Source organism: Semicossyphus pulcher, unplaced genomic scaffold, assembly GCF_022749685.1.
Source record: "Semicossyphus pulcher isolate SPU_LCO1_2020_fin unplaced genomic scaffold, fSemPul1.0.p SCAF_10, whole genome shotgun sequence".
Taxonomy (NCBI): domain Eukaryota; kingdom Metazoa; phylum Chordata; class Actinopteri; order Labriformes; family Labridae; genus Semicossyphus; species Semicossyphus pulcher.
In genome coordinates, this window is record NW_027211604.1 from 808,777 (window position 1) to 831,931 (window position 23,155).

The window sequence follows — 23,155 nt, forward strand, 5'->3', positions numbered from 1 at the left end:
GCTTAACCAACTCAGGACACAGCGAAAACTAAACTGCTAAAAACCTCTACAGAGAATAAAACACGTGTAGGGTGATCCTACTAACAGAGAAAAACAAAGAACATAAAAAGAGACAAAACTGGAGGCAAGCCAACTTAAGCAAACAGATTTGCTTCTAATGCTACTACACTAATAAATAACACAACATAGATACATTTAAATCCGTGTTTGAAGCAGCAGCTTGTTCAGTCGTGGAAAACTTACGCACATCAGATACTAAAACAGTCACTGCCGTCTTAGTTTCTCACATGGTTTAATAAACCACAGTTCAGCTGCGTGTCAAGCTGACACACCTGCAGCTCGTTGACTTAACGACTCTGTGAGTGTGCGTGTGTGTGTAACTTTGTAACCTGTAAATTAACTCTGATAGATGACTTCACTCTTCTCCTCTTTGAGATAAAACTATACTGATCTAAGTCTTTGTTCCCGCCCCTGAACACAGGATTAACACATTACTAAACTGTGTTGTTTTTATTGAGACAATTCTTCATCCATATAAAAGCTTACAGGCTCACAAAACTCCTCTCCTCTTGTTTTGACTCAGTTGAACTCGATGTATTTGTCTCTTGATATTATAAACAATGGAAAGTTTTCAGAGTATTACAGAAACATATTTGGTGAAATATCCTAATGTCAAATGAATTATTTTATGTCTGATCTTATGTATTATTAATGTCTTTGTTTATTAGTATTAGTATTATTATTATTATTACTATCATTTCAACTTATTTAAAATATGTATGTTCTTTTTATATATTCTATTGCATTGGATTGTTCTGTGTGTATCCCGTACTCTATACAGTGTATGATATTGATTATATACTATATTTTGTTCATACTATTCCCCAGAAAGAAGAGAAAAGGCTGACGTGTATTGTCATAGAGCACGGGTCATGTAGCGTAACGTATTCTACTTATGACAAGACATGTTCTGAAATACTGACAGAGATCACTGAACTTACTCGTTTAGTTGAGGGAGATCGGTTGAGGGAGATCGGTTGATCTCTTCAGATGATTTATTCCTCTTACTCAGAATCGAATGAGGTAAACTGAATATTCTTGTGATAACAGTTCTGAGAAACTAGAGAGTTCTGTCGAATCAGATACAGAGGATCAACATTTGAGCTTGATCTCTCTGGCACCAAATGAAAATATTGACGTTGGTTATTCAAAAAACGCCCCGTAAAGCCCGCTGTGCTTGGCCAGCCTTGCGAATTGATTCCCCCTGAAAGTTGTAGCTCTGAGTCAGGGACATTTTCAAAACCTGATGTTGAGAAGCACAAGTTGATCTTCTTGCTGCTTACTGGATTATTACTCCAAACCACAAAGAAGACCAAGAAGTCACTGCCAGGAGCAAAGTTCGATCGAGTCATTAAAAATCTGAGAGATAAAGCCCTGGGAAAGGTCAAGTGCTCCGAAGTTGTAATCAGCTCGGACAGTCGAACCGTTGAGAAGGTAACCAAGGCTCTGTATAGAGACCTCTGTCAGACGTTTGGCTCTGCAGAGGAGCTCCTTCAAGCCATGGAATCAGAGGATCCGACCACTGATGACCTCGTTATCGAGGCCTTGAAGACTCTCGTGACTGCGCTCGCACCAAAAAAGAACCCAGCTGTGAAGTTCTTCAAATCTGTGGGTAAAGCCATAGCGAGGCCCTTTAAGGCATGCTTCGGTCGTAGCTCCAACTCCTAACAAACTTCACCTGGACGGTCAAATACAAATCATCAAAACGAGAACATCTGGAGGGGAACAACTCTCCGGATGTTCCCGTAGTGATGACATGAACAGGCCGCACGCTCTCCGAGCTTGTGTGTTCTCCCCATGTTGAAGTGGGTTTTCTCCGGGTGCTCCGGTTTCCTCCCACATTGAGGCTGAAACTGACCCCATAATACAAAATATATTAGACTGTAGAGCCATTTGCACATTATTCAACTGGAGCATAAATAAATAGCACGCCCTTTCAACATTTAGCAGAATTAAATAGATTTCAACAACATTTTGGATTTACTAAAATTCCAACATATTCATACTGAAAGTTTGCCAGGTGTCAATCTAATTTAAGATATCTATAATTAGTTTCTGATGACAATTATTTGGTAACTAGTTGTAATGTTCATTGTAGATATCTGTAACGGATACAACTAATCGACTTTTACCATTTTTAAGGTTTAATTCAAGCCAACGTATCAGTGCTGTCGTTCTGATGAGTATCAGTTCTATGTTAAGATATCTACAATTCACACGAGTCAAAAAGTTGGTTGTTGATTTCATGATTTTTGTTCCTGCTATTTGAAATATACAAAGTAAATATCCGTAACTAAAATTAAATATGAATCAATGGATCAGTTGAGGGTAAAGAGTCAGAGTTTGAGTCTGCCACAAGGTGCAGACAAAGTAACTAACGAGACAGACCGTTACCATTACATTCACTAAAATACCAAACGCCCGTCATAGCGTCCTACAGATTTAAGATAAGCATAACAATGACTTCTTGTTTAAATATTACCACATTATGCCGATAGAAAAGGGAGACGAGGATCCTGAAACGTCAGGAGCTGGAACCAGAGAATGTTTGTGTTACTTTGAACAATTAATCCATCAAAGTTTACCTGGATTATTTCCCCCACTGATACACGACTGATCAATCAACTAATCGTTTCAGCTATACCAATAACTACTAATAAAATCTGTAGAATCCTAAATTGTGTAATACTAATCATTTTGCAGTTTCCTCACCGTAGTGGAAAACAATCCACAATATCAAGTCCTAGGTCGCTCATTTCAAGGATACGAAGGGGCGGATCAGCAATCGACATTATTTCACTTTAATATTGGGAAATGCACCGATCAAAAATGTGTTATTTTAACCAAAGTCTTGTGAAATAATGTCGCCTACTGTAACTTCAACTCAACAGTTCCACCAGAAGTTGCAGAAGTAAACACAGCATGTATTTATTGGAGTGAACACTGAATTTATACAAAGCCAAAAACAATTCTCTCAGGGGACTTCCACGGTATGAATAATCAAGAGAACAAGTGCAAGTGGCTGTAGACAACAAAGTGCAAAAATTAAGAGGAAGTGAAGAGAAAATGTACAAAAATATTTATAGATTTTCTTCTTCTCTTGTCCACATTCAAATCATTTTTAAATGTTAACGACAGAACATTTAGATCGAAGGCTCTGCAGCATTTGAACAGAAATAACCTTAATGTTTGTTACATAGAGGGAGCACTACTGTGGCTTTTAAATCATGAGTCCTTTTATAAGTGTCATTATAACATTTCAATATTGTCTTAATCTGACGCACGTAACAGCTCTTTTATTTTGTTCACCATGAGGCAGGAAGCGAGGCTCCAGCTTGGAAAAAACATGTCAGATACCAGCAAAAGGTTGTCTGAAGGATACTGGTGATAAAAAGTGCTTTGTTCAGACCAAAAGCAAAGCTGATTTCTGCCTTGTATTTCTCAGGTTAGTTTGAATTATTTCTTTTGAATTACTTTGCTCAAACACAACCTGCAGATTTTAACCCTTCAACACAGCGTCATGTCAGAGTTCAAAGAATCACCCAGAGCTCTGCTTATTTGATTCTTATTTTTCTCCAGAAACTAAACAGGTCGAAAGGATGCCATAATAACGACAATTGATGCACATTTGTAAAAAGTTTCATATCATGCTTTATGAGGTCTGTGAGCGAGATGAGACACGTTTCACTTTTAAAAGAGCTGCTGATTGGCTTTCGTGACAAAGCTTGTAAAATTTTAAGAGAAATTATTCGGGTCGCTCGGTGGGAATTCTTGTCTTTGCACTTACTTTGTATGTAATCGCATTGCATGGATTCAACGGTTCAACTGCAAAGCAGTCACATGATGAGAACACATGACACATTTTCAACATGAGGAGTCCAACCACGGACTAAAACTCCCTGGCCTGTCAAATCAAGTGCACAGTCTAATCTAAGAGCGTTTGTTTGACCTTGATAATTAAACCAACTGGAACGGCAGCTAGGGCCGAGAAAGAAGAAAATACGTTCAGCAACGACAGCTCCGGAGGACCAAACCAAATTTCAAACTGAAAATAGACTTCTGATTGGGACTCACCTTTGCTGTCAGGATCGATTGTAAAAAGGTAAAAAGGTAAGCACACGAAGATGGATTTCAGCAAGAAGAATTAACAGACAAACAGGTAGAGCCAAACTGGTTTATAGTCCCAAATATAACACTCAAAATACAGACCAAGGCAGTGCTGCTGAAGCCATACATTTGAAAATATTTCACTGTGTTCGTTATAGAGTTTGTTATAAAGGAAGATTGTGCAGAAGTTACAGCAGAAGAAGCGAGCAGACGTCTCAGCATTGAGAGAATTTCAGGACGACCAGCTGATGGAAAAGAAACTTTTGACTGACGATCTTCAAAGGGATCAGGTTCACCAAATGTTCACCACAAAACAACTTAAAGATACTTCAAAGATATTTTTGGATGGATGAGATAGGAAGCTTCACTCGTCTATTGTGCAAGTAAAACAAGGGACGATTGCACATAAATTAAAGCGTGTTTTAGGATTACTGTTAAAGTCATGGCTTCCCTTAAAGAATTAAAATGATCAGTGGTATGAAATAAAAAAACATTTGGTCTGTTTGACACGGGACGAGTTCAGAGAATGTGCGTCACACAGCTCAAACATGAAGGGCCACGTGATAAAACGATCTTAATACAGTTTGTAATCAAATTTATGTTGTAAAGAAATTATCAATTTTGGTCGTTTTTTTTCTCTCGATGTGGACTGAACTCACAGCCCGTCAGTGAGTTGGTCTGCAGTTTTTATCTTAGAGACATTAAAACATCTTCACTCTCTTACTGTGCAAAAAAACATAAATCAAGTCAGTCAGTTCTTATATACAGTGTGTGTGTGTATATATATATATATATATATATATATATATATATCTACATATACATATATACATATATATCTATATATATATATATGGTGCCAAATCATAACAAAACGTCTCAGGATACTTTGCATCAAGATCTGTTTTTCTATTTAATTTAACTGGGTCAGAGTTTCAGTCACTGGAAATCTGGAAGTTATCAGAGAAACGTCTACGTGCTCCTCGAGCGAGCTCAGAACTCAGAACAACCTATAACCACTCCATGAAGTCACTTCACCTTTTGCACATTTTAGAAATATGATTTTAAACCTCCTAACCTCAATTTGTGATTGCTCTACTTAAAGAGGGGGTATTATGTTGTTTCACATTTATATATATCTATAAATATATATATCTATATATATATAGATATATATATTTATATTATCTTAAAATGTGAAACGGTTCCAAAACTCAGATTCTGAAGGAATCATTAAGCAATTTTAATTTGGATTCTGCTTATTGATTCCTAAACAAATTTCCCTCAGGCAAAGCCATCATGGGGGCGGGGGGGGGGTGCGAGGCCCTGCTCATTGACCTGTATGTGCATAAATCACAGTCACACGCACGGAAACACAGACAGATCGTGAGGGAGAGACGGAGGCAACATTATAATCATGCAGCATGGTGTCTGTGTGGGCTTCTCATGACTCGTTAGGGTCGCGACCTGTCCGTATTTCTGTGAACAACCTTCATAAAACATAAAATACATCTCCACATGCAGCGGATGAGATGAGCCGGAGGTGATCCACACGTATTTATCAGTTATCATGCCGCGCAGGGAGACAGGTGTTAGGGTAAGAGCCGATATGACACAGATCTGTTTCTCGTGCTCAGTAACATCGCGATCTGTCCTTTCCACGCACAGTTACTATAAAGTATCGACTCCGTCTCCACGTGCTGTCATATGTCCATATGCTGTGTAGTTTATATATTTCACTGGTAAACACAGCGCTGTAGGAGCATCAGGCTTCATCATCCAACAACGTTTCATTTGACGTCATCATTTCAGTCCGTACTCACCCGCCCCCTGAAGCTTGAAATTAGCATAATACCCCCCTTTAAGTGTATTTATTCTATTTTTCTCCAATTGTAATTAGGAACTTTCTTCATTATTAAGAACATTTAGGCTTTGTCTTAAACTCCTGTATCTTATTCTTCCTTTCAATCGTCTCATCTTTGTGTCAAAATCAGTCGAGTGATTTAAATGGCCTTTCGTGCATCTGTCTTTGTTGTCTGTCTTTGAATGGCTTTGTAATGGACTCACTATCGTTGTAAATAAGGGCTGCCCCTCAATGAGTATAAATGAACAAGCTGAGCTAAAGTTAGCAGTAGCTCAGCTAGCAGGCCAAACAGCCCCGCCGAATAGCAACAAAACCGATGCTTTACTCTGTGTTGTTTAAGCTTAAATGAATGGGTGTGTTTGTTTTGGAGAGGAGGGGACCCCTGAGGGTTATCAGGCCCTATTAGAACAAGGAACACTAAAGGAATCCTACATTAAGCACTAAGCTAACGCCTTTTGTGAGACTTTGCCTTTTTGTAACACTTGTTTTTGTCTGTTTTTTCCACCGTTGTATTGAAAGATGTGTGATGGATGACTTTACGACCTGACCAAACTATGTTTCAACTTTCAACTAACTCTATGACAATGCTGCCAGTTTGAAGAGGATCCTAAAAATGGTGCAAATTATGTATAGAAAATATTAACACAGTCATATTTGCAATTACGCCCAATCCTACAACATGCTACTCCGTCTTTTTCAGGAGTAGAGTTTCTCCTGTACGCCAAACAAACCGTCTTTATATATTTGAACCTCTTTTTTTAACTTTCTATTCACAGCAGCTGCAACTTTCCTGTTTATGTTACGACTTTACCGTCATACGAGGGCCATGACAGCAGAATAACATAACGCATCGTATGTGCACCGGGACATGCATGTGATAAAATACAACCACTTCTGAGTGTCTGAACAGGATGTTTATTATGTACTGGATTGTTGTCTTAATAATGAACTATGGCAGCTCGCCTTGGACTGAGACTGGAGGAGCAAAATAGAAGAAAATAAACAATAGAAGCACCTTCAGTAGGAGTGACCGAGCTGGATATATACCACTTATATTTCACTTTAAAGAATAAATACAAACATGTTTGGTTGTATGAATCTTTTTTTTTGTATTTAAATTTTGGTTCAGATTTCAAGTCAAACTTAGTAGCTCGTTATGACCACAGATATTCAGAGTTTGTGTGGAACTGGAAACGTCCTCCTGAAATACAACAATGAATACTGCTTTCATCAGACTGAAGTTGAGACAGTTTTGAGGGATTTTCCGGCGAATGACCCGATTAAAGTAAAAAAAAACAGCATTGTGAAATTTTGAGAGTCTTCGCGGCCTATTTATGACACCTTAAAGGGAAAGTTCGGGTTTTTGAAGTGAGGTTGTATGAGGTACTTATCAACAGTAAGTGTACTACATAGAAGCTAGGGTCAGGAATACCACGTACTTCAGCCACTTAAAAGAGTCGTACATATAAACAAACATTGTCGAGACATAGTGCCGAGGGAAAGGGCTGTCTGACGTCAATGTGAAGCGGTGACAAAAACTGAAACACAGCGTTCACTTAAACTGACATGTTTGATTATATGTAGGACTCTTTTTAAGTGGCTAAAGTACGTCCCCACCTGCAGCTGTGCTCTGCTTATACCCCTTTCCCACCCAAATCAGCGCGTTGATGCAGGTTTTTCAGACTATTACCATCTGTTACTCATTCAGTCTGTGTATCAAACTCGGCGCCGACAAATTTGGAACGATGTTCGAGCATTGCTCGGACGGAGACGGGCGGAATTTGGAGCTGAGATGAATCGCAGAAGTTTCAGACGGAGCATAGCATCGCGCCGGAAAGGGGGCGGAGATTAACGTGTCACCACGGGTTTTGTGTTCCCATCAATGCCGATCGGAGCCGAGGCGATAATTACGATAATTACCCGGGTCTGCTGCAGAGTCATTTAACCCGGGTCTGAATGCAGGTTGTAGCCTTTCCCACTAACCTTTTGACTTTTGACCAGTGGGAAAGCGGCTATAGCTTCCGTGTAGAAACTCTGGCTGTCTTCTCCTAACATGGGGCTTGGCTGACTTATCTACTGTACGTACCTCATACAACCCAGAAAAACACCCAACCTATCCCTTTAATACACCAAACATCACAACATATCACTGAGTGATCTCTGTCTTTTCCTCACAGAGATGAACTTTGGAGTGTGGAGGATACCTCCCTCCTTTCTGTCAGTATTTTAACAACCTGTAACAGTTAGTCGTCTTCCATGCGATTCCTCAACATTCAACACATTTCATGCAGTGTGAGACTTAAAGAATGCAGGGTTCCTACATCATTCATTTTAAAATTCCTTTTCTGTCCCTCCTTTTAAAAAAACTCCACAAACTGTGAAGCCATGCACGTCTGGGATTCCTATGCTTTAAAAAAAATAAATTAATTCAGATTTTTCTGTGTAGGAATCCTGAGCAAACAATCCAAATCTGTCATTTAAGATTCAACTCACCCAATCCACAGAGATAAACTCTTCCTGTAAGCTGACGTAAAAATAAAAACCAGTCTTCAAAGTTTCAGTCGTCTGCTACAACCGAGCATTTAGCTGCCTGGGGAGGGAGACAGTGATCATCAAAGCAACAGTCTTTAAAACAGTCCAGTGACAATAAATAAAACACTAAGCAAAAAATAAAACAACATTTGGATGAGCATGAGCAATGGCTGATACTCTGCTGTATCATTGGTATGATTTGAAGGGAGTGTGAGTATACAGGCGCCATAACTCCTGCTGCTGCCGTGTTCACAGCCCGGTTTAAGCCCCGATACAGTCCGACAGTCTCACTTCCTGCTCGCTTTAAAACGGGAGATTCTTCAGCTGCTCGAAGGTGATGAAGAACTGAGGAGTGTGTTGAGGAAACTTCAGGATTGATATCATGACAGTAAACAGGCTGAAGCTGCTCTGTGGGCTCTGAAATACGAGAAACCTCGCTTAGTGGCAGACCTTTCCAGGGTCGACTTTGACCTTAAGGACTTGGCACAGGTGTGTCACTTTCGACACCATGAAGAGAAGGAGACCCTGGGAATAAATCGGCACCCTGTTAAAACCTCCTAAACTTAGGCTAGCATCAGATGAGCTCATTTTACCTTCATTATAACTGGCACCAAGTCTTGCACCAACTTCACATCACGTAACGGCCCCGTGTTTCCCACCTGTAAGGTTCTGTGTAGGTTCTAAAAGGATACGATGATGTTCCAAGGCCCCAGTCTGAGCCAGTTCGGCCAGAATCCCTTGTAGAGTGCGAAGAACCCCTCGTTCTTCCACGTCTGCATCACTCCGTCCAGTGTTCCTTTGTACATGGGGCTTCCCGACAGAACTCGCTGGTTCATCATTCGGGTCCGGACCACGTCTACGGGGTTGGAGGCCAGAGCTCCCGCCAAGCCACACGTGAAACTGGAACTGTACACGAATCAGGACGTAGAACAAGGTTAACACAGTGACCCAAAGCCACCACCGACCTGTAAACAGAGCTAAAGATTAAATAAACGTACATGAAATGTGTCAAAATGGTGTCTCCCATGACGCCTGATCGAAGGAGGTGCTTCTTCGTGATGTCATAGACAGGAAGTTCCACCCCAACGACAATGGCTGCCCGCTGAGCTGTGGGGATGACACCCTGAGGAAGAGGAGGAGGTGGGTGAAAGTCTGATTGTAACATTATCACTGTACAGCTCTGAAGGACAGACTGAGAACTATAACAAGCTTAGAGTACTGGTTATCAAGAGAAAAAAAGAAAGGAGAAAATGCCATAAAAGTGAACGAGCGTGAACGCAGTGTAATTCACATAAACATCCCGATAACTCAGGATCGATCACACTCACCCTCCACAGCCCCCTGGTGCCCTCTGTCTGGTAGATGTTGATGAAGTTGGACATCATGCTGCCTTGGAGCAGACTGCCCTGCGCCTGCATCCTGATCTGAGACAAAAACAGACGTATGAAGTTCAAGCATTAACTGAGCACAGGTTTGATGAGTTGGTGAGCAGATACTAAAGAGTCACCTTGAGGACGTCGGTGGGGTTGGCCAGAGACGAGGACAGGACTCCAGAGACGACACCACAGAAGACGTTGATGACCATGGTCTCATCTGTCGGGAAAGACAGAAGGAATGAAAGTAATTACACAACAAAAACACGCACAAACAATCAAAGGAACATTATTTATCAGCTCGCCGTTCCTCCTCTACTCTGCTTCTCGGGAACAGAACGCTACAGGAGCCCGATTTGTCCACAGAGCTGTCAATCAAAAGGCCACACCCCCTTTTTATAGCATCAAATATCTAATTAAAAGTGTCAGAACAATGAACACTGTGACATAAATCAGCATGATAAGAACTAACTATAATGACAGAAACCATGTTTGAGAAAAATGTATTTGACGTGTGTTTTGATTTTATAGTTTGACTCATGTCCCATCTGTTAACATGGAGGAGGCGGGCTTTATGAGCTATACTGCAGCCAGTCAGCAGGGGGCGACAGAGGTGAACGGATGTTTCGACTCGGCCACAAACACAGGGCAGAGCCTGCTTTAAAACAAGCATTCAAAACACACGGTGCACCACGGTGGCCGTGTTTTGTGCTCCCCTCTCTTTGGTTTTCACATTAGATTCAGAATCAACATATTCTGATGAGGACATAAAGGGCAGAAGACGATCGCCCTGGTTCATTACTGCAGAAGGAAAACTGAAGTCAGACGACAGATACACAAACTGCAACTTCACTCCTCGTCCCCTTCAATCACTCACTTCTCTCTTCCACCTTTATCTTCTCCATTATTCATAGCATCTATCCTCTGTACTCTAATTGGTCATTAAAAATTGAAGGAAGCAGAGAGTAGGACATGAAGCAGGAGAACAAAGAAAAGAAAAAAGGGTTTAGGAATAGAGACAGTGAAAGCCGGTGTTGGATTAAGAAGGAACCAGCCGACAGGAAACAGGAAGACAAACAGGGAAGCAGACAGAGGGAACAGAGACGGAGCCTGTGGGCACAAACTTCCTGTGAGTCTCAGAAACCTGCTGGCGCCTGAAAGATCATTGATAAATTAAGCAGAAACTCTGGACTGAAGTGCCACTCTGTGATTTTCTACAGGGATGAGGACGCTCATGTCAAAACAGAACCACTATTGCTGAGCCTACAGGTTAGGATATCAATTAGGGCTGCAGAATTAATAGAATATTAATCCTGATCAAATTAACGTGACTGACGGTGATACTGATGTTTAAAATGCTCCGCCTGTAGAAAACTCTGCTGCATATCAAATCAAGCGCTCCCTAAACTAACAGCCCCTCCCCCAGGGGGCGATGGAGAGGTTTGGGCTTCACTCTTGGGGGAGCTGGCATGTCATGAGCGCCTACCTTGCAGCGGCAATTTAAAGTGGAAAAGTAAACAACAGAGACGGTCGGAGAACCTGAAGTCAAACGTCTGGAACAGAAGACGAAGAGCTGCTCCCCTGAAACGGCTCGTCAGCGCTTGTTTGGAGGTGTTTCAGGTTTTGGGTGAAAAATAATAATCAGCAAAGAGGGCATGAAACCCGCGTCTGCGCCGCAAAGCAACACGACTAACTTGTTCAAGCAGCTGTAAAAACAACACAAAGTGCAGCGTGATGAGTGTGTGAAGGCCGAGAGGCAGAACAGGAGAAGATTAAACCACATCAGAGAAATAACAGCTGCAGTGTGAATTCATCCTGACTCACACTCCTTATCCCCCGCCCCTTTCATCCTCCCGCTCTTCCTACGATCTTCCCTCCCACCCTTCCTCGCTTTGTTTCTGCCTCTTATTTGGCTTTCAAATTAGTGCCGGCAGGTTAACACGCTCACTCTGCAGCCAGGCCGGTCAACACGGGTCATCACGACGCATCCAAGCCTGTTTTTGGCAGGTGCACAGCCACACGCTCGAAGGCTCACACAGTATCGTTGTTGTGCAGAGAAAACGTGTTGGTAAAGACGAGTGTCACTGAATCAAAACCACCAGGGTGAATTATTGTGCACTTTATAGGTTTCATAGATTAAACCTAAAGATTAACCTATACTATCTGAAAGTGCTATGCAAATTCAACTGTGTCCAACTCCCTAGTTTTCGGTGCCCTTTTACAACCAACGATGAGAGTATCATTACGTCGTCTGCATCCGTGTCTGCAGTATAAACAGAAGCAAACTACCACAAAACACCCAGCAAGCATGCAAAGTGTTCCAGCATAAACGTAAGGAGAGAAAGAACGCAAGAGCTTTGAGCTGTTTTGAGTCCAAAGAGAAGAAGATGAAAGAGACAAGAAGCAGAGTGCAAAATAAGAAGGGTTAAATAAAGATTCAAAAATATAATACTAACAGTAATTTAACTAAAAATGTTCGATTTCTTTTTCTTGCCTTGAATAGAAAAACTTCTAGAAGCAAAGTTAAAATAAGTTTTAGTCGGACACATTTAAAGACAAAGATTTTCATATAAACCTTCTTAAAATAGAAACACACAGTAGGCACAATTTGTATGTAAGAATGTATATTTCTTTCTTACAAGGACGCAGTACTTCCACGCCATGGTGTGTTTATACATTCTCAGTAGTACCATGAGTCCTTCAGGACAGCAGGCAGCGTTTCAACGGTTACATTTTACATTCTGTTTTTTTTTCAACAAAACACTGCAGACATCAGAGGCAGGCGTCCTCGATTGAGGAAGTGTAGTTTAGCGAGCTCCCAGGCCTCCGGCAGATGATGCCTTTTACTACCATAATGGCATTAGCTCCCCATAACAGCATGATGGGACTGAGGTTGAAAATGGGCAAACTGGCCCTTTAAAAACATCATTGACATAAGTGAGCACAGTGTGAGCGGCGAAAACATACGTTTATTAAACACTACATTAATTGTTGAAGTCCGTGGTGACGGGCTGGTTGTTCTGCGGCTAAACTAGCACATGGGGCTCGTCTGTGCTAATAACAGCGGTTTGTTGTTCACAGTGTATTGTATCCTACATCTTTATTATAGCAAAAGTGTTTGCCCAATGCATCTGATCACAGTAAGCAAGTGTTTGTTTGAGCCACTGAGAGGTTCAGGTTGTTGTTCTAAGTGTCTTAAAACAATAAGGACAAATGGGAGATACCTTTTTGTTTAAATGCAAAATCCTTTTAGTTGAACTTAGAACAGAAATTTGGCTCCGGGTTCACAAGGGGTGGAGACAGAAGTCAGACAGGAGCGAAATCAAACACTTTCAGTCGAGCCGATGAATTGATCTAGTAGATAAATTCCAAAGCTTAAATTACCTATCAGCCTTTAAGACACAAAATAGGTAAAAATAGTTCCATTAAAAAAAGTTTCCTGGAGCTTCCTATGCTAAATGATTGTCTGTCCGTCCTCTCAGCAGTTTGAGATTCTTGTTTTTCTACCTTCAGAAAGTCGGCTGTGACGAGTTTTGTGGTGCTGGAGGGCTCACCCTGTTTCTGAGAGGTTTGCAGGAGATTGCATCAGCCTTAAACCAGACAGAGCTGCTATGAAATATGGATTTAAATATAATATACGGCTCACTGAACTTATCATTCAAATCAACTCCCATATCTGTCTTTGAATGTTTTTCCATATTTGGTCGACAAAAAACACTTAAGGTGACTTCTGTGACACTGACTGAAATAACTTCAAGGCACGTCTTAGAGCCTTAAGATGAAAGACTTCATAAGAAGTGAGAAGACAGGAAGTTAGAGGCAGCGACATTTAACACTCACCTTCTGGACGGCTGACAAACAGCCTCTTCAGAGAGTTGTAGGTTCCTATCTTGATTGTCCCGTACGAAGCTTGTCTCAACAGAGCCGGAGAGATCCTGAGGGGAGAGGTCAGATAGGTTTAGTGACCTTTATCCTGGGGGTCATCGTGTATTTATTGTCCTCACCTTATAGTTTGGGTCGCACATTTCAGTCTTGTTGAGGAGTCCAGACTTACTGTCTGTTACTGAAAAGCAGAGATGAATCATAATAGCTGTAGCTGAATATGATTTCTGTCCCACTGGGCTTATGTTAGTGTATCTGTGTGGCTTCAGCAACATCACAGTTAAAACACCCACAAAGTGAAACAGCTCATTACTGCATATTGTATCGAGCACATGCTGTTTCCACCCTGCATGGAGCAAGACGAAAATATAGAGCAAGATCAATTGATCTGTGTGAGGACATTTTTATGACTTTCTCCAAAGAATGAAGACGAGTAGAAAGCATTTAAGTACGGAAGCCCGAAGCGGACATGCATCCAAACATTTTATTTACTCTGTGAAAACGAGTCATTTCTGGTTGTTTGCTCAAGATCTCGACTTATTTATTTGGAGATAACAAAGCTGGTTTTCTTGTGATAACGGGATAATTTCCTGTCGATCTAGAAAACAAAACAGGCTGGTCACCGTGATATCACAGAGCAGGACATGCTGCCATTGCCCACACTAGTGAGGGAAGTTAAGCCTGTTTCTATAGCCCCTTTTAAACTGCCAGTTGAAGGCGGGCTTACTACGCCTCTGTTACGTTCTGTCTTCAATGTAAAACGCACAGCGTCTGAATGGTGAGGCGAAGTCGTTCCACTTCTGAACCGGCATCAGAGGTAATGATAGAGGCGTAACAGTGGAGCCGGCAGGGCGTAACAGCGCCGCGCGTGTATTTGAAGCACGTTTGTTTACACCTCACGCACGTTGTGCTTCCGCAACACCAAAACGCTATGTAGAGACACACACTGGTGCGGCTTTACGCCGGTACGCCATGTAAAATGACAAAGGCTGCATGACAGCGGAGCTTTGTCACGGCGCTGAGGCGGAACCGCAGTGTAAAAAGGGCTCCTGTTTGTTTTGTGCTTTTGCAGCTCTGGGGATACGAGTTATGATCATGTGACGTTACGGTGGTGCAGCGGTGTTATGTCGAGATGAATAAGTGGAGATCTCGAGGAAACAGCCGGATATGACCTGTTATCACGGGAAAACAGAGTTAATAAAATGTACGGATGCATGTCCGCTTCGGGCTTTTGTATTTTAGCCCTTGAAAAGAATGCCAGAGGACGTCTCTTTCTCTCTGTTTCTCTGCAAAGGTTACGATTGTTAAAAACCTTCCTGTGAAAGCAGATGACAGATAAGTAAAGGGTAGAACAGAGGAGATTGTCCACTGTTTGATTACGGATGGCTTGTCTCTCACACTGATCAAGTGATACTAAAACAAACAAACAGGTGTATTAAAATTCCCTTCAGGTGTAGGGGAGATGCCGCGCTCAGGGATGGGACAGCGTCAGGTCACGGTGACCCTGATAATTGTGCTTCTGACCTTGATTTAAAGTTTCTCTGTCCTAAGAGTGTGGCGGCTAAAAAGCAGCAGCGACACAAATTTATTCCAGCATGTCAAACAGAGGCACGGAGCTGAGTGGGAGGAATTAATCTACCTGCTAAAATGCAGGTAACCTTGGCAGCATTAAAAAGATTCAAATCCTAAATTTGATGTGGTGTTAAAAAAGGGTTGATTTCCAACTAACTTAGTCCTACATTATGTCTGTCTCCTTTGAGAGCATGAACTAGCATGAACCAGGTCTGATCTTAAAATAAACAGTGTGTGGTTTTCGGTGTAGATAGAATGTGGTATTGATTGTGAAGAGTGAATAGACAAACATACACACAAGTAAATATATAAATAAATGCATACCCAGAGTAGAGCGCCCGGATGCCTTCCTCCTTCCCGATCCTGAAGAGGGCGTGGAACATGCCTCTGTAGCGCACCTCTGTGTACTGGGACTGACCCTGAACCTGTAGCCTGGTCTTAGTCAGGTCAATGGGAAATGTCCCTGAGGATTCAAATATATAATAGTTATAAGAAGACAACACAGACAATGAAAGATAAAAATTAAGGTAGTGGACTTGTAGAGGCGTAGAGGATATTTAAAAAGGTATACTGTCTCTTGTAGAAGTCAGTAATAACAGAAGTCTTCAAAGGATATTGCTAACCTGGCAGATTCATACATTGTAACATTTTCTAACATTCTTCCCACATTTCAATTCCCAAATCTGGGTATCTACAAATACCCCCCCACACAAAAATAAGCAAAAGTAACAGCAAAAATAACTGCTAAAGCTCGATATTATTTATTGGGAAAATCTGATGCCTCTGATCCGTTACTCAAATGTCATGATAATACCTGACAGGTACAAACTGGGGCTTAATGCTAGGCTGAATACATTCTGTAACGCTACATTTGAAGGACAGTGCATGCAATGTGCCCCGAAGAACTGTGATATTATTGAGATGGATACATCGTTCCCTGTTCTGAAGCCAGTGCTATCATCACTTAGCACACACTGCTGCGGAGTCTTCCTAAGACCGCACAATAATTTTATCTAACAGACAATTTGCATTGGAAATGTTCTGCTATGGCATAACTGGCTATAAACCCAATATTTACACGAGGGTCGGTGTCTGCATGTTGTGGTGCATCACGTAGCCTACCGAATTCTGCGACAATCGAGGCCATCCCCCCGTAGATGAACGGCTTCCAGTTCAAGTTGACCATCTCTGTGGCGGCGGCGGCTGCTTCCACCTGCTGCAGCCCCGCTAGAAACAACAGAAGGCCGCCCAGACAGAGGTCAATACAGTGCTGCAACCTTAGACAATACAACATGTCGATAAACATTGAGATCTAATGATGCTACAGTTCAAGGAGCCTCCTCAGCATCAGCATCCCAGCGTACTGCGCCGGAAAGAGACGCCCGCTGTGGTGAACACCGCGCAGAGAGCCATCATATTTGTTGTGGGATTGCTATTGGTTGGGAGTTCTATCAATCAAAATTCTAAGCGATTCAATTGGTTGGTAAGAAGGGGCGGGCACAGCATGAGTGACAGCTCGATGACAGCAACAGTGTCACGAGAATTACATTAAGTTATTTAACACTGTAAACGCTCTTTGAATGACACAAAATATGATACTTAATTAACCAAATAAAATAAACCCTTCGATTCATAATTTCGATCATTAAAAATTGTGAATTTTTATTGTCTTTATCACAGAGAGGGCCGTCCCATCTGTGTCGGACGGTTAGCAGGTGGCTCCTGTTAGGCTAACGGCTAGTCAGCTACCACTTCTGGAAATTACTAGCAAGCTTGTTAGCGAGGTTACCAGTTAGCAAGAAGTTACCGTTACCTTCCACCGAAATGTCACGTACCTGTGGTGTCAATAAAATCCGCGACTTGCTATTTCATTTGGTTTTCCATGATATTTACGTGGCTTGACTTTACAAAAGTGCAAGCAGAAAACTTCTCGCCTTCTGTTAGCTTCCCATTTCAGCTAATGGCAAGTAAAAGGTAAAACCAGAAATGAGCTTCTTCTTCTTCGTTCCCTGCAATTCACGGCAGCTTTCACCCTTTAGTACTGCATTGCTGCCACCTAATGGGCTTAGTAGACTCCTGCAGCATTGTCATTTGCTCATAGATGGATGGATGACATGGAGATAGATAGACAGACAGACAGACAGACAGACAGATAGATAGATAGATAGATAGATAGATAGATAACACATTGGCTTTTTAAGAAATTTGATCTTTTTTATTGGAGTGAATATTGACCCAAAATTAAAGTAATCAATCATATCACTTCAACAGACAATTTTCACAGCTTCACAATCACATCTTTTCAAGAGCCGAAGGATTTAAAACAAATGTATTTTTTCAATGATTCATCTTCATAAAGAACATTTAGTTTTACCATATCCTCCTGGTGGATCAGTTCATAAATAAGTGCAAAAAAGTAAAGTTTTCAGTCATCATCTTTGTTAGCAACATTGACACTCAGAGCCATGCTCAAGAGCCATTTCCACTCCTTTTTTTTCTCCAATTTTGACAACACAACTTCGTATTCAGACCTGCAGCTTTTTGCCCCACCATAGGTTACCAAAGGGGGCTACCAGAGACTGTATAAAGGATGGACAGTGCACCACCTCTCATTGAACTTAACTGAAGCCAAAATACCCCTGGGGCGAGCGCTGCCATCTTACACTGATGATATCATATGTACCCAGAGTGTGTGCAGTAGAGATCGGCTGTTGGAGCCGCAGCATTGACGTCCCGCCCCGTCCTCTACCCTAAACGCACCTTTACCTTGTGTCCTTGCCATGTTGGAGCCCTCAGGTGGGCTCAGGCTGCAGCAGAACAGCTTCTTGTGTCGGTCTGATGCAGATATTCATGCTTATGGAAAGTTCAGTGACTGTAGTGTTAGTGTTAGTTACGTCTCCTCCTCTGCTACTCAGGAACAGAACGCTGCAGGAGCCCCATTTGTCCCCAGAGCTGTCAATCATGAGACCTCACCCCCTTTTTATAGCATTAAATAACTATTTAAAAATAAACTTGTCAGAAAAATGAACACTTGGACATAAATCAGCAGGATAAGAACTAACTATAATGACAGAAACCATGTTTGAGAAAAATGTCGACGTATATTTTGATTTTATAGTTTTAGTCTGTTAACATGGAGGAGGCAGGCTTTATGACCAGTACTGCAGCCAGTCAGCAGGGGGCGATAGAGAGGGTTTGGCTTCACTTTTGGTGAGCTGTCATGTCAGTCATATTTTTATACAGTTTATGGGGGCTACTGCCTTGTTTGGGGACAGCTCTGTCTTTGCCCATTACAACAATACTGCTAGGAAAGCCAATGCATGCAAAAATGCATTTAAAAAGACACCTATTACCATCCACGTCCATCTCACACAGCAGACACTCACAATGTTAATCTATGTCAGTAAAAAAATAAACATTTTCAGATCTCCTTACCCCCTTATCTAAAATTTGAGAACAATTCAGAGAAAGCTAAGTTAAACTTTCACAGTCCAAGGGCAACACCATTCCTCCTCTTTTGTTTCTTCTTCTTCTTTTTAAATGGCGTAGCCCTTCTGCAGGGCATGCTTGAAAGCAGTCGCAGTGGAAGGACAGGTTCAGGAGTTATTGGTTTAAAGACAGGAAGTGCTGTGGATCAGAGAGTGGTGCGCAAGAGTCGAATGACACGCTGGTAAAGCTGCTGCACGACTGATGTCAGATTCCTACAGGAGGAGAATAAGAGGGTGTGGATTAATGCATGTTAGAGTGTGTGCATACTACAGCTGTTACAGTCTACATACCGAATACAGTTCTTCAACAGCTCTTCTTATTCAACACTCTCGGACACACACACAGACTCACCGAGCTCCGAGAGAGAAGCAGTTGTTGCGGTTCGGGTGGAGGCAGAAGAGCGAGGCCACGCAGTAAACACAGCACAACAACATGGACAGCAGCCGTCTCTTTAAAGACATCTTCAGTCTGACAGAAACACAAATTAAATCCCATGAACAGGAAATCTACATAAATGCAAACACGATCTTATTTTTCCAGTCTGGCATTTTGCTTCAAGATTAGTCCAAACACAAAGTTTTCAACCATTTTTCTTCTTTACAGACGATGAGTTTGTTATATTTGTTCACTTTAGTGCCTTTTTAAACGTTTATTTTTGAGTCTTAGGCCTGATTTGAAGCTGGAGACCTGACCAAAAGGACAGCTGGGAAAGAAATGATAACATTCACAATGTGTACAGCAGAAAAAAGTGCACACAGGACCAAACAGAACGGCTCGTATTCAGGCGTTATATTTAAATGACGTTTGTTCAGCTCACCCATCTTCATGTCTGGTCTATGTATTCTACAGTTTGTTATTTCTAATGGCGGCTTTGGTTAACAGACTTTTGCTTTAGATGCAGTTCTGATCACAGATTTTGAAGGATTAGATCCAGTCAGATCAATCTGCAGAAAGAATTCAGACACATGTAATGTCAGCAAAAAGAGAGAAACGAGACAGAAAACAACAGAATACCAAGAGGGGTTAGAAGACGGAAAGAGCACAGAAAAATCCAAGAACCCTAAACACATCATGACGCTGGCTGTGCAGACATTTAAAGATTGGTTAATGGAAAAGAATTAACAGTGACGAGGCAGGAGGCCTCAATCAGGTGCTGCAGACATTCATGCAGGACTCACCTTGTTTCACTTCACCATCAGTGGAAATCTAAAGTTCATTGTGAACTAAAACTTTTTTTTAATTTTATGTTTCACTTATATTTGAGTTGACATTTTTGTGCTGAAATTTTGGAGCATTTATGGAGCTAGAATTCCCTTCCTGATTCATTAAGTCGTATCTCATTTCATTTTAAAAAGGCTGAAAGTTTCCCTCCACTTATCCCTGATCTATACCGCTTCTGCTGTCCTGTTCAGGGTCATGGGCTGGCTGGAGCCAATCCAGTCATTGGGCAAGAGGTGGGGTTACACCTGGACAGGTCACCAGTCAATCACAGGGCTGACACACAAGACAGACAACCTTTCACGCTCACATTCACACCTACTGGCAATTTAGAGTCACCAGTGAACCTAACGAGCATGTCTTTGGACTGTGGGAGGAAGCCGGAGTACCCGGAGTACCCGGACGAGACCCACGCATGCACGGGGAGAACGTGCAAAGACACACAGAAAGACCCACTATGTCTGAACCGGGATTCAAACCAGGAACCTTCTAGCTGTGAGGCGACAGCACTAACCACTGCTCCAACAAATTAATTGTATTTTAACCGAAGAAATAAAATAATTCCAAATCCATAAAATCATACCCAAATCAATATAAGCATCCATTTATTAAACTCTTTAGTAAGTAGTGTAATAAGCAGGGTAATTACACTGTAAAGACACACATGTGACACACATGTTAAATCAGGTCATTAGCACATCGCTAGTTATCTGCAGGACAGAGCACTTTTCTTTAAATAAAAATCTACAAGTGTAAAAGTTTATTATTAACATTTGTCCCGTTGCTCTCGTCAATAAACAGGCACAAACCCAAACACCTGTGATACAGCTCATCTCTCCTGGAGGCCGCATTCATGTGACAACAAAGGGAAGCAGCTGCTGTTTAGAAAACATCACATCATCACCTTAACAATCCTGTCCAGAAGAACTCTGTCCCGATAAATTAAAAACTCCACGTGTTAAACAATAAAGCCCCGGCAGCTCCTTCAGATCAGATCCCAGGTAAAGGTGTGGTTACAAGAATCCGTTGCAGCAGGTGGAGGGCGGCGTTGGCAGAGGTGTAAACAGGAGACTGGGTGCTGCTGGGCACTGGGCACAATAACTGCTGACCCACACTTTGTTTTGAAAGGTCCTGAAAGGTCTAGCAGGGGTGAATAACATCCCTACATTGTGTGTCTGTGGGAGGTATTTTAGCTCGTCGAGGGGGAGGGACGGGGCAGAGAGGTATTAAAAGAGGATCTATCATCCCAGGTTAAAGTGGACTCGTGCTGAACCCTGTGACAATATGCTCTGCAAAAGTAAGCGGACCAATGATGTTATTTTTTACACAATTAATCTTCCAGATATATTTGCAGTGCACTTTTTCCTTGATCTACAATCCTGTCAGTGTATGGGATTGTGTGCTTCCTGGGTCCTTTGTTCCCCAGCTCAGTATACTCTTTATATTACACATTAAGCCCCAGACAAAGCTCACAGACATCAAAGAACCAGGAGGGACAAAGGCTGATTGTTGTGTCACTTTACATCAGCTCTGTTTGGGCCAAGAAGTTGCACTTGAACTCATCATGAGAAGAAATAACTCTCCATACCAGCAGGTGGCGGTAGTCTGTTTTCCTCATTCCAAAAGGGAAACAGGAAGGCTTAAAACTGAGCATATGAAAGGCGTTATTATGATAAAGCAGCATAAACCTCAACTTTCAAACCTCTCTTGCTCATGACTTGTAATATAGATCATTGAGAAAAAAAGATTCGTAAAAGATTGCGGATGGCACGAGCAAATGGTGAGTCACTGTGATCAAGTCGGTTAAATAAAAACCAAAAAGTCACAAAAGTGTAACAACCCATCGTAATTTACTTCTGCCCTTCAGAGGAGTGACCATGTTTGCTAGGACCAGCGCGTTGGTGTTGTCCTCACAATGTGGACAGGTCAGGAACATGGCTACCCTGAAGGGCATCCCCATTCAGTTAAAGTCCATCAAGCACATTAAAATAATCACCAGGTCCATAAAGATGGCGGCCGCTGCCAAGTATGCTCTTGCCGAAAGGCACCGGTGCTCTGGCCCTGAAAGAGAAAGCTGACATCAAAGTCCCGGAGGATGAGCCCGCAAAGCATTTGATCCTTGGTGTGACCTCTGATCGTGCACTCTGATGTCACCAAGGCCATCAAGAGCCAGATCGCCAACCTGACCGGCGCTGGCAAGAAGGTCATGGCGATGAACAGGCCGCCATCCCCAAGAGCTCATTGAGATCATCTCCAGAGCTGCAGCTCTATAAACGGGCAAATTCATCGTTTCCTTATTGTTCTTCTAACTTCAGAACCGTGTTGTCGAGAGTCTATACACATTAGTGTTTTTATTTTCTAACATATATTGAGAAAATAAACCTTTTACTGATTCCTAAAAACCAAAACAAACAAAAAATGTAATCTTGAGATAAAGAAATTCTCTGACCCAAGACACCAAAGCATCCATCAAAGCTAATCATTAACCAAATTAAATAAAGGCTGTTTTTCTCTTCTCTCTGCTGCTCACCTGTCTGAGAAGCTGGTGAGATGCCCGGTGATATATGAAGTGTGCTCAGTAAGAAAGCATCATTAGTCAGATCTATTTACAGGTGAATCTTAGTGGTCCCATCAGGCCGGATGTCTCTCTCAAAGACTGGGACCAGAGTAGGACAGCGGCCAGCAGGGTTAGAGCTCAACTAAGTCCATTCTTTGTGGAGGAACTTTGAGTTGAAAATTCACCTTCATTTGATCAATCTGTGTGAAAATATGCAGTGACATTTCATGGTTAACACCCATAGACCACAGAAGCGGACGTAATATCTGGATTCAGGCTTTAATGGCCAGCAGGGGGCGACTCTATGGTTTCAAAAAGAAGTCGGATTACATGGAACCGGATGAGAAACCGTCCTACAACTCATTTATTACATTATCTCACATTTTCTTATTAACTTTATCATCTCATAGCTTCAGTCCATCTTCAATCCAACACGATGTTAACTATTGTAACTATTAAGCGGAGTATTCTACAGAAGCCCGAAGTGGACATGCATCCATA

At 41.9% G+C, this 23,155-nt stretch overlaps 1 protein-coding gene across 2 annotated transcripts; it reads right to left on the reverse strand.

Annotated features, from left to right (window-relative positions):
* Nucleotides 1–4,220: 4,220 nt before the first annotated feature.
* Nucleotides 4,221–17,339, reverse strand: slc25a14 (solute carrier family 25 member 14). Of its 2 annotated transcripts, XM_069670596.1 has the most exons (9): nucleotides 17,226–17,339; nucleotides 16,513–16,617; nucleotides 15,715–15,853; nucleotides 13,777–13,871; nucleotides 10,071–10,156; nucleotides 9,892–9,987; nucleotides 9,562–9,686; nucleotides 9,256–9,469; nucleotides 4,221–8,908 (listed from the first exon to the last, which is right to left on the reverse strand). In XM_069670596.1, the coding sequence occupies exons 2-9, from the start codon at nucleotides 16,574–16,576 to the stop codon at nucleotides 8,867–8,869; spliced, it is 861 nt and encodes a 286-aa protein (XP_069526697.1). In that variant the 5' UTR covers nucleotides 16,577–16,617; nucleotides 17,226–17,339; the 3' UTR covers nucleotides 4,221–8,866. The 2 variants fall into 2 exon arrangements, with proteins under 2 accessions (XP_069526697.1, XP_069526688.1); XM_069670587.1 differs by lacking the exon at nucleotides 17,226–17,339 and having other exon boundaries at nucleotides 16,513–16,668.
* Between the last annotated feature and the right edge of the window lie 5,816 nt (nucleotides 17,340–23,155).

Coding starts and splice junctions, on each gene's coding strand:
- slc25a14 (XM_069670596.1), bottom strand. CDS start 16,576: ATGGTCAACTTGAACTGGAAGCCGTTCATCTACGGGGGGATGGCCTCG. Junction 13,872..15,714: donor ATCCGGGCGCTCTACTCTGG/GTATGCATTTAT, acceptor CTCTCCCCTCAG/GATCTCTCCGGCTCTGTTGA. Junction 9,687..9,891: donor GCACCAGGGGGCTGTGGAGG/GTGAGTGTGATC, acceptor CCTCTTCCTCAG/GGTGTCATCCCCACAGCTCA.